This window comes from Triplophysa rosa, linkage group LG20 (assembly GCF_024868665.1).
Source record: "Triplophysa rosa linkage group LG20, Trosa_1v2, whole genome shotgun sequence".
Lineage (NCBI taxonomy): Eukaryota > Metazoa > Chordata > Actinopteri > Cypriniformes > Nemacheilidae > Triplophysa > Triplophysa rosa.
Window position 1 is genome coordinate 4,156,983 of NC_079909.1, and position 17,330 is coordinate 4,174,312.

The window sequence follows — 17,330 nt, forward strand, 5'->3', positions numbered from 1 at the left end:
TAAACCGCCAGCGATTGACATCTACCTGATACTGCACTCATATTCATATAAAGAAGCCATGTTGACAAGTTTTTGTAAGTTATGGCAAAATCCACAAGATTGTAGTACCTTCAATGCCCTGTGAATGGCAATATTAATTATAAGATAGGTGGCATGCAAAATGTAATGTGTAATTGCATTAGTCATTACAAATGTATTGGAGTAAAGAGTACATATACTTGTTCAAAAATGTAGTTAAGTAGAGAGTAAAAGTTGCTAATATCTTTAATACTCAGTACAACTACAAAGTAGCCAAAAAGATACTTAAGTAAAGTAACTAAGTACATTTACTCCAATACTTTACACCACTGTTCCTCGGATTATAAAAAGTAAGAAACAGATGGTTCTTTAAAGAACCTTTGACTGAATGGTTCTTTGTGGAGCCAAAAATGGTTCTTCTATGGCATCGCTGTGAAGCACCTTTTAAGCACCTTTATTTTTAAGAGTGCATAACACAACCAGAGAAATGTACATTCACTACAGACATTTCTTGAGAGATTCCATTACTAAGTACATTTCCAGACTTGAAAATTAAATTATAAACCTCCCTAATATTTAAAATTTTCCGTAACCATTGGGGAACCTTACCCATTAACAGGTTTTCTAAGAAAAACACTTAAATTGAAAAAAGCACAGAAAATAAAAAAGGGTCCTTACGTCACATGGAAATAAATATAGCCTTCTTTATATAATGACCAGGAGCTCACAGAGCATCTTTACAGTGACATCATCTTTAATCGGAGCCGTTTTTAGATGCAGACCCACTCGTGACGCTCCCCGGGGGAGAGTGCGACCATGGAGTACGGACTGTCACTTCAACTCGCACATCGTGTGCCCCTACAGCCACAGCTGCTGCTGATGTTACCGCCGCTTCCAGGCAACTCGTTTCCCTGGCAACGGCAAGGCAGCTGTTGCCACAGCAACAGATGGAGGCTGCTCCCTCTTGGATCTTTGTTATTTGGTGGCATTGTTTGAAGAAGTTCTCCTCTTTTTGCCTCATTAAGAGACGAGTGGTTAGCTCAAATGCAGATGATTCGTGTACCGCTACGGACAAGGTTGACCCTTCTGCGTATTCACCAAATACAAGCACATTGCTTAAAGGTTAGCAGCTTCTACATCTGAAACTTCAAAGTGCCATACAATATTTAGGACTCAGTAGGAAATCAAAGAGCATAACACATTGTTTCCGAACTCATCTCTTATGGTTAACCCATTCGTGCACGCATCAGAACTATTGACTATTACTACTGTGTTTACTCCTGCTGTTAATTACAACATCACAGGCAAAAGAAAAAAAACTGTGAAAATATATATTCCTCCCATTCACATCCCATGTCAAGAAAGAGCTAATTAACCACTGCATTATTTCTCACATCTCATGAAAAAGCTGACACAAAGCACCACCTCTCCCTTCAAAAAGCTGTTATTACTCACCGAGCTGATGGGGCCGTGGTTTACATCTATCCCTGTTATTACACTCTAAAAAATGCTGGGTTGTTTTTTTAACCCAACCGCTGGGTTGAGCCTGTTGGGTCATTTTGTTGGGTTATTTTCTCAGTGTTGTGTAGTTTTTTGTGTAACCCAATCGTTGGGTTACCAGTTGGGTCCAATTGAGTGACAGTTCAGAGAGTGAACCCCTCCCAATCCTCGACGCCTCAGACAAGCTCTACCTTCGCGGGCATTTTGAATCACCTCAGGAACAAGCGAAGACAGCTGTTATTCGGAGAAAAAAGGTATGTTTGAGAGTTTTTAATCTATAAAACTATCACCGTACATGAGAAAATGCATAAGTATGCAAAATTCGGCGGTTCACAGTAGGTTTGAAAAGTACCATTTAGCTTAGTTAGCTTTGGTTAGTTAACGTTAGTCTGAATGCCCACGTTGTTATAACTTACAGCTTTTGAATAATTAAAACGTCCGTTATGGTCTACATTTCCTCTGAAATTTGTGACTTGTGTGAGTCATTTAGTTCGGTAAGTGCATCTATATTAGTTTGAGGTCAATACACGAGCGTCGTGTCAAAAAGCAAACATCCAGCTAATCATATTTTTTTAATAAATACTACTAGTTTTCGGTCACGGAACGTAGTTTTAACAGTCTTTTAGACGAGAATCTGTTTAGACCTTAAATATGCGATTTATATATAAACATAGTCCCTCTTTGAGAATTTGTTAAAACGCTGTCGGAGATGTGAGCTTCAGGCTGTCAGCGGTCGTTCAGCACTCGTGGCTCCGCTGAGAGCAGCTTTATCTCGGCCAGTGCTTCGGGAATATGCCGTGCCTCGTATAGTGGTTAACCGTGCGATATAATTCATTTTGGGTATATGAAACGAAACGAGCAATCATTGGTCTTATTATTCTACGTGTTCCTGAGTTAGTCGAATGAGTTTAAGTGTTGTGTTAACGTTTATAATATTTGATTTTTTAAGTCTATATTTAACTTTCTGTAACGTTACTAGAGACCTAGAGCTCACAGCCTCTGGCACTTTTCTTTTTTCCCCACTCACAGGGGGCAGAATAACAGCTAATAATAATGGATCATTCTGTTCAGGAGAAAGAGGAATGGAACTTCGATGTCCTGATACCAAGCTTAAAGGTAAACTTTATTTTGGTAAAATGCAAATGTGTTTCTTTGTTCATTATAACCCATTGTGCTCTGGGTAGGCCAGTTTTCTTACATTCTTCTCTTCTTGTCTCTTTTCTTCTCTCTTACTCACTTTATAGATGAACAAATTGATAAAGAAACCCTCCTGCTGGACATCCACTTCCCGAAGTGCAAACCACACTGTTGTCTACTAACTCCCAGGAAAAGATAGATCCTCTTCAGTAAGACTGCTCCGTGGATATGTCAGCTCAAGCAGTACTGGAACCAAAACAACTAACGCTCTTTAAACTGTTTTGTGAGTTCATATGAAGAGGAAAGTTCTCGGACTACTACATTCCTTGCAAATGTCAACCAATACCATGAGAAAATAATGTTTTTACCAAAGGTTTTTACTGTACTAGCTGCACCGATATCAACATTTGGTGGTTCAAATACCCATGTGAGGTCTCTCTTCAAGTTAAGGTATTGTTTGTACATTTTAATTCACAGAGATCCTACAAAGTTTGTCGCCTCCCGAAAATGGTGTCCTTTTTTCACATCCTAACGTGTGTTTATTTCCCATTTTTTAAATCGAAAACTTGTGCATAGACTGATATTTTATCATATAAGTGCAGTTCTACCAACAAGGGTTTAGTAAAATATAAACAAATGGTTCAGTATATTGGTAACAAATACATTCTCTGAGTGTTTTTATCTCACATCCATAACGCAATGTATAAATAAAAATGTTTATGTTAAAATCTAAACTTATGTAATTTATTTATTGATGTTGTTTATTGTTTTGATGTTATTCGGTTTTATTCTTCATTGAGCATTAAAATATTGCATGCTTTTTATGAATTCCTTTTGTCTTGCATTTCGATCCTTAATAAAACTTCAACTTTTGATTCTTACTGTTGACTCTAGTAATTCTCTCTGATTTTATTATTATTATTTTCAAATATTTCGTGTTTGTTTTAGACCAGCAATATAATTTTTAAGCAATAGTTGAGTTAAATAAAACAACTCAGCATGTTGGGTCATAGATTTACCCCAACCGGCTGGGTTAAATTAACCCAACGCTGGGTTTGTCCATATTTGACCCAGCGTTGGGTTACCAAAATAACCCAAATTGGGTTATTTTAACCCAGCCATTTTTTAGAGTGTAAGAGCAAAACACGGTCAAGCCCTTTAAAACGGATGGGACGGATGTCAGCGATATAATGCAAGACGTGCCGCATGAATCATACGGTTCGTTTGCTACAGTAATTAGATAAGCCACGAGAACAAAGTCAATGAAGCACGTTTAATCTAAATAGAAATAAAACTGAAGCCCGTGTGTGATCCATACACTCTAAAAAATGGCTGGGTTAAAATAACCCAATTTGGGTTATTTTGGTAACCATAAAACACTCAGAGAATGTATTTGTTACCTATATACTGAACCATTTGTTTATATTTTACTAAACCCTTGTTGGTAGAACTGCACTTATATGATAAAATATCAGTCTATGCACAAGTTTTCGATTTAAAAAATGGGAAATAAACACGCGTTAGGATATGAAAAAAGGACACCGTTTTCGGGAGGCAACAAACTTTGTAGGATTTCTGTGGATTAAAATGTACAAACAATACCTTAACTTGAAGAGAGACCTCACATGGGTATTTGAACCACCAAATGTTGATATCGGTGCAGCTAGTACAGTAAAAACCTTTGGTAAAAACATTATTTTCTCATGGTATTGGTTGACATTTGCAAGGAATGTAGTAGTCCGAGAACTTTCCTCTTCATATGAACTCACAAAACAGTTTAAAGAGCGTTAGTTGTTTTGGTTCCAGTACTGCTTGACCTGACATATCCACGGAGCAGTCTTACTGAAGAGGATCTATCTTTTCCTGGGAGTTAGTAGACAACAGTGTGGTGTGCACTTCGGGAAGTGGGTGTCCAGCAGGAGGGTTTCTTTATCAATTTGTTCATCTATAAAGTGAGTAAGAGAGAAGAAAAGAGACAAGAAGAGAAGAATGTAAGAAAACTGGCCTACCCAGAGCACAATGGGTTATAATGAACAAAGAAACACATTTGCATTTTACCAAAATAAAGTTTACCTTTAAGCTTGGTATCAGGACATCGAAGTTCCATTCCTCTTTCTCCTGAACAGAATGATCCATTATTATTAGCTGTTATTCTGCCCCCTGTGAGTGGGGAAAAAAGAAAAGTGCCAGAGGCTGTGAGCTCTAGGTCTCTAGTAACGTTACAGAAAGTTAAATATAGACTTAAAAAATCAAATATTATAAACGTTAACACAACACTTAAACTCATTCGACTAACTCAGGAACACGTAGAATAATAAGACCAATGATTGCTCGTTTCGTTTCATATACCCAAAATGAATTATATCGCACGGTTAACCACTATACGAGGCACGGCATATTCCCGAAGCACTGGCCGAGATAAAGCTGCTCTCAGCGGAGCCACGAGTGCTGAACGACCGCTGACAGCCTGAAGCTCACATCTCCGACAGCGTTTTAACAAATTCTCAAAGAGGGACTATGTTTATATATAAATCGCATATTTAAGGTCTAAACAGATTCTCGTCTAAAAGACTGTTAAAACTACGTTCCGTGACCGAAAACTAGTAGTATTTATTAAAAAAATATGATTAGCTGGATGTTTGCTTTTTGACACGACGCTCGTGTATTGACCTCAAACTAATATAGATGCACTTACCGAACTAAATGACTCACACAAGTCACAAATTTCAGAGGAAATGTAGACCATAACGGACGTTTTAATTATTCAAAAGCTGTAAGTTATAACAACGTGGGCATTCAGACTAACGTTAACTAACCAAAGCTAACTAAGCTAAATGGTACTTTTCAAACCTACTGTGAACCGCCGAATTTTGCATACTTATGCATTTTCTCATGTACGGTGATAGTTTTATAGATTAAAAACTCTCAAACATACCTTTTTTCTCCGAATAACAGCTGTCTTCGCTTGTTCCTGAGGTGATTCAAAATGCCCGCGAAGGTAGAGTTTGTCTGAGGTGTCGAGGAGGGGGAGAGGTTTACTCTCTGAACTGTCACTCAATTGGACCCAACTGGTAACCCAACGATTGGGTTACACAAAAAACTACCCAACACTGAGAAAATAACCCAACAAAATGACCCAACAGGCTCAACCCAGCGGTTGGGTTAAAAAAACAACCCAGCATTTTTTAGAGTGTACAATATGATACGGTCAGTAATAATCCATTATCACACATGAAAAATGTAAAAATAAAGGATTTTCACTTCATGTCTGTTTAACAACCATATTTTCATTGCTGGTTTAAGGGCAGTGAAGTAAATGAGCAATTAATGGGTTAAAGGACCCACACAAACACTCCCACACACATACACATACACAGTCTTTCACAATAACCCATCACGCTGTTCTATTTTCCCCTTGACTGAGCAAAGCTGGCAATATGCAGTAAAAATAGATTTTCAAATCTCTTCCACCAGTTTCTGGACAGGAGGAAAACAAGCCCGCGTGACCTTGCAAGAATCTCTGTTTGGTATCTGGGAGAGCTGACCAGGCTGAAGCCATCTGAGATTAGGTTTGTTGTATTATCATTACATTTATCGTGCTTTTTCACTCAGTGGCAATAGAGAGGAATATTTTCCCCGTCGGCGGCGACGGGCTCAAAGCACTCATGCTGTGGTATCTAAAAGAGTGCAAAAGAGTAGGCATTGGGATGGGATAAAAGCTCTATATTCAGCCTTGCAAATTAGCCGATGTACTTCCTTTACATTTATCTCCCAAGCATTCAGTGGATGGTGAGCACACACAGACTTTGAAGAGCTAAAACCACATTGCAATTACGTGGGTTCTTGTCAGAAATCCTGACAGAGGTAGAGATAGTTCAGCTGAACACTTGAACAGTCTTTGCTGTGATGTGCCCATTGTTTTATCAGTCTGTTACCATAGGCGCCTTTACTGTTAGTAAACATTGTGATGCGTTTTTGTGGGCGGAGCTTAGCTGGAGGCAGAAAGATCCCACTGACCGCATTTCTAATGCTAGGTAGCACGTTTTGTTTGCTTGCTTCGTGACAATGACTAGAAAAAATCGGATTAAGTTTGAACATTTAAGGTCACTCACTGTCTAGGACCGCGATTGTTTTTGAAAAAGTTAACTTTAACACCATGAACCTGGCCGACCTGTACACGCTCACTCAATGGATCCAGGGATGAACTGAAAGGATTTACCTCCAGTTACTATTACACCTACCAGACAGAGAAACCAAGCGTGTATAGTAAAGATAACCTGAGAGCGTATAAATCTAAAGTACTAGTGGCAAACGTTAGCAAAAGCATTTGCTTGAACACAAACCTGATACATAACATGAGCATTCTCACCGTTCCCTCTCCCTTTATATTAATGTACTTGTGACAACTAAAGAAAAAGAGATGACAAACAGTTTCCTTTATGTTTAGTTTCTGGCCGATAGTTGCTAGTTGTATAACTAACAAAGTTAGCGAGCATACCCTATGAGTTCAAAAGCTAAAGCTAACTCAAGTGAAAAATAACATTGTTCCCCAGTTTCTGATTTGGGCATAAGTGAGATATTTTTAGACACATACCCAAATCATAATCCACACCAACAAAAGACAGTAGTTTTTTAATCTTAAGTGTTATGAAGTGAAACGCGAGCAATTTTGATGATCGTTTCGGTTCAGTCCGCTAGTTTTATTGTGTTTAACTACAGCTGTCGTCCGTGTTTTTGTTTGGCAATGGCAGCAGGTATGTGTTAAAATATTAAATTGGAGACTGAATTCTGTCGATTGTGGCACTAAACAACACAACAAGATGATATTTTAAACTCCTTATGTAGCCGAATCTGTGCTGGTTTGTATTGGCCGCCTCCAGTTTTCCCTTTGTTTTGTGTCATGGCTCTGCTTCCTTAGTCATATTTTTCTTGGTCCTGTAGCAGAGCCATGACAAAGTCTTTGGTTATGTGTGGAGAGAAACATATTATTGTCTTTTTGACAATAATATACATTCTCTCCAGTGTCTCGTCTCTGTTCCCCTCCTCTCGTTTCCTTGTTATCCTTCCCTGAGTGTTTAATTAACCACACCTGCCCCATGTCGTTATCCCTCGTTTGTGTTTCCCTATATATACCCTCTTGTTTCTTTGTCCTGTGCTCGTGTATTACTACGTTACGTTTGTATGTATTGTGTATGTGTTCATGCTGTCGCCCGTGTTACTGTGTCCTGCCTTGTTTGAGAACTGTGAGTTTTGTGTTTTTGCTTTAGTTTTATCCTGCCTTGTTTTATTTTAAGACGTTGTGTCGTGTTTTTTTAGTTAGGGTTTTGCTGTTCTTGTTTTTCCTTTTGCCCCCATGTGGGAAGTCTTTTTGTTTAATACTGATTCTTATATCGTTTTTCCCCCCGTCGAGGGTGTTTAGTTTGTGTTTTTGTAAAAATAAATATATCTTGTTTAATAGTAATAGCTCATTCTAATGTAATAAAAACATAACGCTTCCTTATGTAAGGTCTTTATACACCTCTGAACAAATAGTAATATTATATTGATTTTCTGTCAATAGATCCTCCAAAAATCACAAACTGGACCTTTAAGATCAATGAAAGCACTCTTATTGTCTTTTACTGTGTAAAATTTTCACAGACTGCAAGAAAACCAGTAAATCCATGTTAGTTTTCAGAGATGAGTATTGCAAACCTAAAAATCTGCACCTCAAATGTTGACTATACTTATATTACGTTGACTGTATAACTCATGCTACCATATAACTTGAGAAGTATAAACAAAAAGACAGATAACAAGATTATGTACTCAATTGTGATCTTACCTCAATGTTATCTTCATAATCTGAGCTGTCCATAAGAGTGACTTTGAAGGGGACCGTCTTGGAGCGTTTGGAGCCTTTCTGAGGAGATCTGGGGCTCTTGCCCGGCGTCGTCCTTTCTGATGTGTCTTCTGTGTCTTTGTGATCATCATGAGCCTTATTTTCCTGCAATCAGATTGGATGATGTCTCATTACATCATTCATCATTTACAGAAAATAGAACTTTAAAAATAAACACCTCGGTAATGACTTTGGTTAAGTCTTCACTAAATTACTCATAAGAAGTAAACTAGCTGGAATAATCAATCACAAAAGTCTAAGGGCACTATTTTAATGATCTAAGCACACAGTCTAAAGCACAGGTCGCAAGTGCACTTAGTGCATGTCCGAATCCACTTTTGCTAGTTTAAGGATGGGAAAAACGGTCAGTGTGCCAGACGCATGGTCTAAACGGGTTGCCCCTATTCTCTTAATGAGTCATGGGTTTGTTTTGGGCAAAACGTGCAGTAAACCAATCAAAGTCTCATCTCCCATTACCTTTTAAAAGCCAGTTGCGTTCGCGCCGTGGCGGATTCGCTATTTACACGGCGGAATTTGCAAGAACAAAGACTGGGAGCATCTGCTCATGCGCGAGGTAAAAGCGTGCGAACAGACCATCTACAGGACAAGCCAAATTTTTTTATCTTTATGGACACAATCTTTATGTCCCTTTGTGTGTAATAAGCACAGTGTACGTGCGCTGTGCACCCACCTATAGGCGCATTTACTAACGCGCACATTAAATAACCGAAAACATATTGCAGTCTATTTTCAGTTCTTCAAAATTGCAACGTGCCAACAATGCGCATGAACACACCTATTTTTTAGACCAGCATGCCCATGGGCGCACAAATGGGCGCAAACGCATTTGCTATTTAAACAATGTGGCGCAGGACAGGAAAATGAGAACTACATCGGGCTGAAACTAGCAAAAACACTTGCGTTGCGCCATATAGACTGCAATATGTTTTTGGTCTGAAAAATAGGTGTGTTCAGGCACATTGTTGGCGCGTTGCTATTTTGAGGGAACTGAAATAGACTGCGCTATTGACCAACTCAAACCTGGTCTACAGTCAACAGAGCAACTGGCTCTTAAAAGGAATTGGAGATGACACTCTGATTGGTTTACTGCATGTTGGCATGTAGGCTTGTCTTTCCGGCAAATGACGCAGGCGTGTCATGAGTTCCGGTGACGAACGCTGCATTTTTCATTTTGTTCCAATGGGATGCCACTATCCCTCTACGCGGCAGCTTTCGTCACTGTCATTTGCCAGAAAAACAAGCCTCGGGTTCACGTGCAGCAGAGGGATAAAAGAAGCTAGACATCATCGTTAATAGCGCTGTCAATATGGATATTTCTCTTAAACAAACGCATCAGAAGACCTTTGTTAAGACTACAGAGCCGTCGAGCAGTTCTTTGATCGATGGATGCACATTTTGGAACTTCAAAAAGTCTACGCCCATTCACTCCCAATTTACCGCTTGGAAGTAAAATGATACGGGGTATTATAACTTCGACTGCATTATTCTTCAAGAAGAAAGTCATATTCAGTCAGGATGCCTTGAGGGTGAGTAAAACATGGGGAAGTTTTGATTTACCTGTGAAATATCCCTTTAAACTAGCAAAAATGGATTCGGACACGCCCTAAGTGCACTTGTGCCTTGCGCTTTAGACCATGCGCTTGAATCGTTAAAATAGGACCCAATGTCTGTGCCTTACTGAATATGATTCACAGTCATGAGGCACGGATTTTTTAAGCTCAGTAATTAAAATTATGCTCATCAAAGAAGAGTGGTAATTAAGTTACGTCCTAGAAAATAGCATTTACTTTTAAATAAATGAACAGATCTTGACAATCAAATGCAAATAAATGTAAAGTTTCCATGTAAAACAAAAATACCTGTTTGGCCATTTTGCCATCTGAAGCTGACTGTTGCATGTTGACTGTGGCCCCCGCCTCAGGGCCCGTCTCTGTCCTCATAATAACCGCTCTTCAATTTACTAGAAAAAAGAGAAAAGAAAATGGTAAATTATACAGTTTCAAAGCCAAACAAAACAAAAACTCAAGTACAGCAGAGTGCTTTTAGCAGGAGATCCATTTTAAGGCGCTTCCATTTATTTGAAAAGAGCCCTGCAGCTGAAGAGAGTAAAATCTCTGGTTTGAATCAAGCAATTGAGTCAATTGTTCAATCAATACCAGCTTGATTTGTTATTGCACATGCAGAAAGAAAGATATTAAGAGATCAATCAGACAAGAGTAAAGCCTCATAGTGCTATTCTGGTCCTATATTAGCTTTCCTCCAATCATTTTCCATAATGGATTAATAAATGTCATGCATTGTTTTTAGAAGACTTCCGTCATAGACCACATTACAAACATACTCTTTAAGCAATGAAGTGGCTGACATGGAGAAATCGCCTCCAGTTATACTATACTAAATAAAGGTCAGATATGCCTGGAGGCCTCCACGGATATCTTTAATTCAGCCTGTCTTCTAGAGGGGACGTCAGTCAGTTTCATTGAATGTTGTTGCCTAATCCAATCACATCCCTCTAAGTGCCCTCTCAAAACAAATCATTTCAACTCAATGTGCCCCAAACCAGCGATCCATGGGAAACCCGCCTCAACATAAACCAGCTTTGCACCCAGAGTTTTTATAGAATAGACAAGGCATCAAAATATGACGAACAACAATTTGTTCCGAAAAGCACTGAAGGTATTTTATTCCAGTTTGGAGATTCAAAGATGTAAAACTCTCACCATCATGCATATTCTGTTCATAAAAAAGAAGCGTTTGGGTTGCTACAATGAACTAGATTTGCGATGTAATTGGCAAAAAATCTCAAATTTTCTTTGTTGTGAGACACATGGTGGCAAGTAAAATTTTACAAGCATAACACCCTGTCAACACCGGACGCCGATGCGGCGCAACAAAATACAACAGGACCTAATATAATTCTAAACTTTGTCCACACTGGACGTAGCGCGATGTGACGTGACAAATTTTCAGGAAGCCTCCTCCAGTCCACTTATGTATGGCCAAAAATGTTTGGCTAGCAAACATGCTGACAATTAAAATAATAGCACAGACGAAATGCAAGAACGTACCCCATGTAACCGTGTGAGGGGGTACTGCCCAGAATATACTGCAAAGTGGATCAGACTTCATGCCCAAAGTGAAAACTGTGGCTACTTGAAGAAGAGAGGAGAGGAATCACTGGAGAGCAGAAATAAGTGAAATGAAATCGTCTGGCTCCTAGACAGCAATATACATCAGCTCTGTGAAGAGCATTTCATTACTGAAATCTTAGAATTCCTTTGTGAAAACACTTACAGATAATAAACGACGCTTCATATTTATACTCGGCAGGAGATGAAGACTATTTGTGATCATGGGAAATTTAACATTTCCTTAATAATGCCACCTCACCATATTAAATGATGGCCAGGTGGGAGCTTCATGCTATATGCTCGTGGTGCAGGTGTGCATCACAACTACACTGTAAAGAAAAAAAAACAGATAAAGTACTGGCAGAAAATTAAATTAAAATAATGTTACGGACATTTCCATTAATGCTAAAATGTAATTTAATGCAGTGAAAAATGTAAAATACAGGTAAAACAACTGTAAAAAATGAATAAGGAAAATTCCTTCATATAAATACAGTATATTGTGCCCTATTTTTACAGATTTTTTAGAGTGTAGAGTTCAGATCGGTTAAATATTTACTCAAGATGAAGATTCTGCTAGCATACCTCGCTGTGCCGCAAACACATTTCATATGCTCCGAGACCCTACATAGCATGACTTGACAGATTTTTGATCAGTCAAGCGCGAAAGCATGTCCAGCCAAACAAACACACAACGCTGCCAATTTACAGCCCTGTCTTTCTCAGATTGTTACTGGACCTCCTGTCTGACACACTTTAATAGCTTCAGATGAATTACCAAATTAACAAGGATCGAGAAACGGGACAGCGACCCATTCACTTTCTGCTACAGCCCATTACACAACGGCTTCAGCAGGACAGGAGGTCGAAGAGACATAAAGATCTAAAACCATCTTACAACATCAAACTTCAACTTCTAGCTATGGTCTTGTTCATCAACATGTGTTTGTGTGTGTTGAATTGTGTGCTGTGTGTGTGATTTATTAACAGAATTATGAAATCTGAACTGATTCATGAAAGTAAATCATCTCTTAGCAAGTTTATCATTGTACATTGCGCTAAAACCAAAAACGTTTTTCCTTTGAATTTTTGAAAGGTTTTGGTACAGGTGACAAATTATGCCCGTTTACACAAATTCACAAAAATGATTAGAAATGCTGCATGATGCATGCCAAGCCAGTAGTTGGCGATGTCACCTTGTAAAGAAACACTACACACATGCACACAAACACATTCTTCTACAGGGCAAACCCTGAATATGTTAAAAGTTTTCCATTTTTATTAAAAACTTTTTTAGCTGAAAAATGTGTCAACACCCCCTTAAAGGGATAGTTCACCAGAAAATGAAAATTGTGTCATCATTTCCTAAGCCATAGTCGTTCCAAACCTGTATGATTTTTGTTGTTCTGCTGAACACACACAAAAAGATATTAGGAATAATGTTTGTATCCAACAGTTCTGGGGCATTATTGACTTCCATAGTAGAGATAAAAACTATTGTAGTCAATGGTGCCCCAGAACTATTTAGTTTCCCTTATTCTTCGAAATACCTTCTTTTGTGTTCAACAGAACAAATAACCTTTATACCGTTTTGTAACAACATGAGGATGAGGAACATCATTTCATTTGTTCATTTTTATGTGAACTATCCCTTTAATGACCAAATAAACGCCTCTTAAAGAACAAATAAAAATGCTGCAAAATCATCATCAAATTTGCACAAATATTGCTTAATCAACAGAATCATTGTATCTATTGAATATTTTATAAGTACAAAACAAAAGGTTATTCACAACGATGTCATAAAAGAACAACTTTTGGTTTTCCAAAGAACCATTCAGTCAAAGTTTTTAAAAGAACCATTTATTTCCTGCATTGTTATAGTGAAGAACCTTTCCACTATACAAAAACAAAAGAGAAACAAAAGTTCTCTAGATGTTAAGGAGTCTTCATACAGCCAAAAATAGTTCTTCTAAGGGATCGTTTAACACCTTAGCAATACGTTTTAAACTTACACAGCCTTTAATGCCACAAGAACAGGAAGGAGGCGAAAAGGAGGGGGCCCCTTAGTCCCGAGAATCAGTTGCCATGGAAACCGATTTGACCATTTTTTTTTATCTCTGAAGCAACGTCTGACAAAGCAAAGTGCAGATAGAGGCAAAGAAAAACAAGCACAAGGAAAGAGATCAGGAAGACACAGACAAAAGCAAGCAGTGACAGAGAAAAATTCAACATACAGCAGGAACAGGAAAAGCCGAATACAAAGGCGCTGAATGATTCCCGCGTACTGCATTGCTTTACAGATGCGTTCAGACACCAGGTAGACTTCACACCGGTTCGTCTAGACAGGCTGGTTCAAAACCTGGGCAAAGACACCAAACGCATGTCCTCTGTGGGCAGCAGGGGCTATCGACCTGCTTCCTTTTCATCTCGCACCCCTGAGGGACACGGTTTGCCTGAGGCACGGCCATCTGCAATAGAGTAACATTTACCACAGCAGTGGCTGCCCGTTTCTCTTTTCATCCATCTGCAAATCTATCCTGCCAACCAGATGATCTCTTTTATCTGCGTGGAAAGCCCAGAAATGTGGATACGCTAACCAGTTGAACACCTCTAGTCTGTTCACTGTAAAAAACTGTCATTTTACAGAACTGGTTTATTTACAGAATTACAGTATGTTTGAAACAATGCCAAGCTGCATAAATAGACTGCAAATTACTGTCGGGTGTAAAGTACATGTAAATTTTATTACACATAAATGTTATTTGACTTTTTTCTGGCGCCCTAGCTGCTGGAAATGACACTTTTTTTACGTTTTGTTTTTTACAGTAGGTGGTGATCCATTAAAGCTAATGACATCTAAATGCAAATAAGAGAGCTCATTAAAAAACATATTCAGTGCTTTGACTTTGGTCTCCGGTTAATTGCTGTATTGTTTAAAAAATGTCTTGGAGAAATACAGTACAGTCAAAGTCATTTTAGACCAATGATGAACAGGACTCTGCGCTAAATCCCACCAGGTTCTGAAGAGAATGTGGCAAGATCTTTGATAAAACACATCAAGATTATACAAAAACTCCAATATGCACCCTCATGAAATGATAACTGAAACAAGCAAAAGGTCTTGTTGACCTCAGACGCAACAGAGTTATTTATCTGATGTTTGAACACAAATGTGACATTTAAACTAGAGCAAACTGCTTTGCAGAGGATGTGCTTTTTATATCCTCAATGCGAGGTCGGTGGGACATGCCCGGGGGAGTGAATGCAGCAGACAGGAGGGAGCAGCAGGTCTCAAGATGTCACCTCCGCTGAGAGCGAGTGGCTGTTCACCCACTGTGACAGTCGCTGTGTTATCCGGGCAGAACTCTGTGCTGCCATATATCATGACAATCTGCAGGAGCCCAGCGCTGACGGATCTCTCCAGAGGGGTTTCGAGTCTCAGGGGGACTTTTCCTAAAGATTCTCTGGTGCCAGATGTCTTGGCTGATTTCACATTGTCTCGATTGCCCGGTTCATGTTCATTTTCTTTTCATTCAGAGTCAAGTTGAAGAACACCAGTGCCCGAAACCACTGTGGCCTCATTGACTTTCATTGTATGGACATTTCTCAAAATATCTTCTTTCGGGTTCCACAAAAGAAAGAGTCATATACAGTTAAATACGTATATACTAGAGATGCGCGGATGAGCAAAAATGTCACCAGCATCCGCTGCTTCAAATAAATTATCCACCCGCCACCCGCCCGCACGTATAATTTTCTCTGATATAGATATCCGCACCCGATCGTCACTTTAATTACTCTAATTCTTTGATTTAAGCATGATGTTATCAGATTCAGTGACATTAGAACTAATCTGCCAATCTCCGAGAGTAAAATAATACGCTGATCGTAAAATGCTTTTAAATAAACATTTATTTATAAAACAAAAGTTTGTCTTTGGCCAGATTAGCCTACATTTTCTTAATAAAATAAACATAGGCTTTACTCCCTTCTGAATTTCGCCGTTTCTGTCACTGCAACACACAAACACACACGAATGACTGGACAACGGTACATTTTCTAGCACTGTCTGTGTCTGCAAATGCTTAAATCTAATCTTTCGATTTAGCACACACATGATGTACCATATTCGAGGTAGGCTACCAGTCTTGTGGCTTTCACATACAGTGCCTCACAGTCCTTGCATATTCCATACCCAGCACTTGATTCATCCTTGTTAACCACTTCGCTAAAACGTTCCCACACGGTACTTTTCTTTCTTTCTTTCCTTCCATTTGTTTTGTTTTTAAATCTTTGTTTTAAATCTCTCGGATCTGTTTCGTCACCATTTCTGCATTAAGAAATGGACCCCACCTCTACTGCCGCCACGCGCGTATGTCTATTAAATGAGTGCAAATTAGCGTCTGCCTGATGAAAAATGCATTTTGTTAATATTTGTATAAGATCTCATCCACCCGCAATTATTCAGAATGTATTTTTTTATTACCCGACCAATGGATCATCCGCAGCGCCCGCGGATTTAACCGCCATCCGCGCATCACTAGTATATAGGTTATCTCCTCCGGCCAGGAAGCGAAAATGTGACGACACCTTAGTCCTGTGTCAGCCACCATAGTGCTTCAAAAGGGAGGGATGGAGTGAGCCGTCGGTTACAATTCTTTAATGTGCAGTAAGTTATGTTGCTTGTAAGCAGTTGAATTTAGTTTATTTGTGTTTTGTACATTGTGTTGCGCATCATTCAGATGTTTTTTTAATTAGCGACGCCGTGCTAAAAACAGCAACAGCAGAAACCAAACATTATGAGATAAACAGGTAACAGAAACTGCACCCAGAACAATCTTCTTCATACATTCAACACAGCTGATTGATCCTGACATCTTCAGAGCTTTAAACCCTCAGGGCTCAACACATACCAGGCAAACTACGGTTCACATTCCTCATCTGTTTAACCAGAGGACACACAGACACACAACTGCCTGATTCCCCTCAACCATAAATAAACAAAACTCATTCATTAATCATGACAGCGTGGAAGAAATTTCAGACAGGTTGAGACAGCCAGCAAAAATCTATACGGTACAACTTTAATCAATATAGACTGATTCTGAAGTGCCACAAACATTTGACATTTGTACAAATCGAATCGATGTGAATTAAAATCAATTACATTTTAGTTTAGATGTTCAGATTGGATTTCATATAGCATCTAGGTCAATCATCAATTGGGACACAATGCAAATGTATTTTTGCCAAATTATTACAGCCAGTTTAGATATACTAGACATTGACCACACCGATCTAAAAACAGACTAAACGGATCTGTTTCTTGACTTGCTAAATGACATATAAATATGAAAAGCAAATTGGAAGTGTGAACAAAGGCATGTATTGTTCTGAACTCATGCAACAGATGCTAGAATAAAACAGCTCACTGTGGTACAATGTCAGCAAAAAAATGATTAAAATTAACACATAGTAACACATTTTATTGGAGTCAAGCAATTAAACTGTTCAAGAAATGTACCACATGATCCATTTTCTTCATTCCTGTAAAACAACAACATATTGTTTTTTTCAAACAGCATAATATTCAGCCGATTTATTTAAAAGGCTCACTTCAATACACAGCATGCATGCAG

The 17,330-nt window shown here is 38.8% G+C and overlaps 1 protein-coding gene across 4 annotated transcripts in view; it reads right to left on the minus strand.

Annotated features, from left to right (window-relative positions):
• Positions 1-17,330, minus strand: part of LOC130571602 (band 4.1-like protein 1) — a 103,410-nt gene that overhangs the window by 36,315 nt on the left and 49,765 nt on the right. For all 4 annotated transcript variants that reach the window (XM_057362720.1, XM_057362719.1, XM_057362718.1 and 1 more), the window contains exons 2-3: positions 10,417-10,517; positions 8,480-8,641 (exon numbers count right to left, since the gene is read on the minus strand). In XM_057362720.1, coding sequence (XP_057218703.1) covers positions 8,480-8,641; positions 10,417-10,497 — 243 coding nt within the window. In that variant the 5' untranslated portion in view covers positions 10,498-10,517. The remainder of the gene's footprint in view (positions 1-8,479; positions 8,642-10,416; positions 10,518-17,330) is intronic.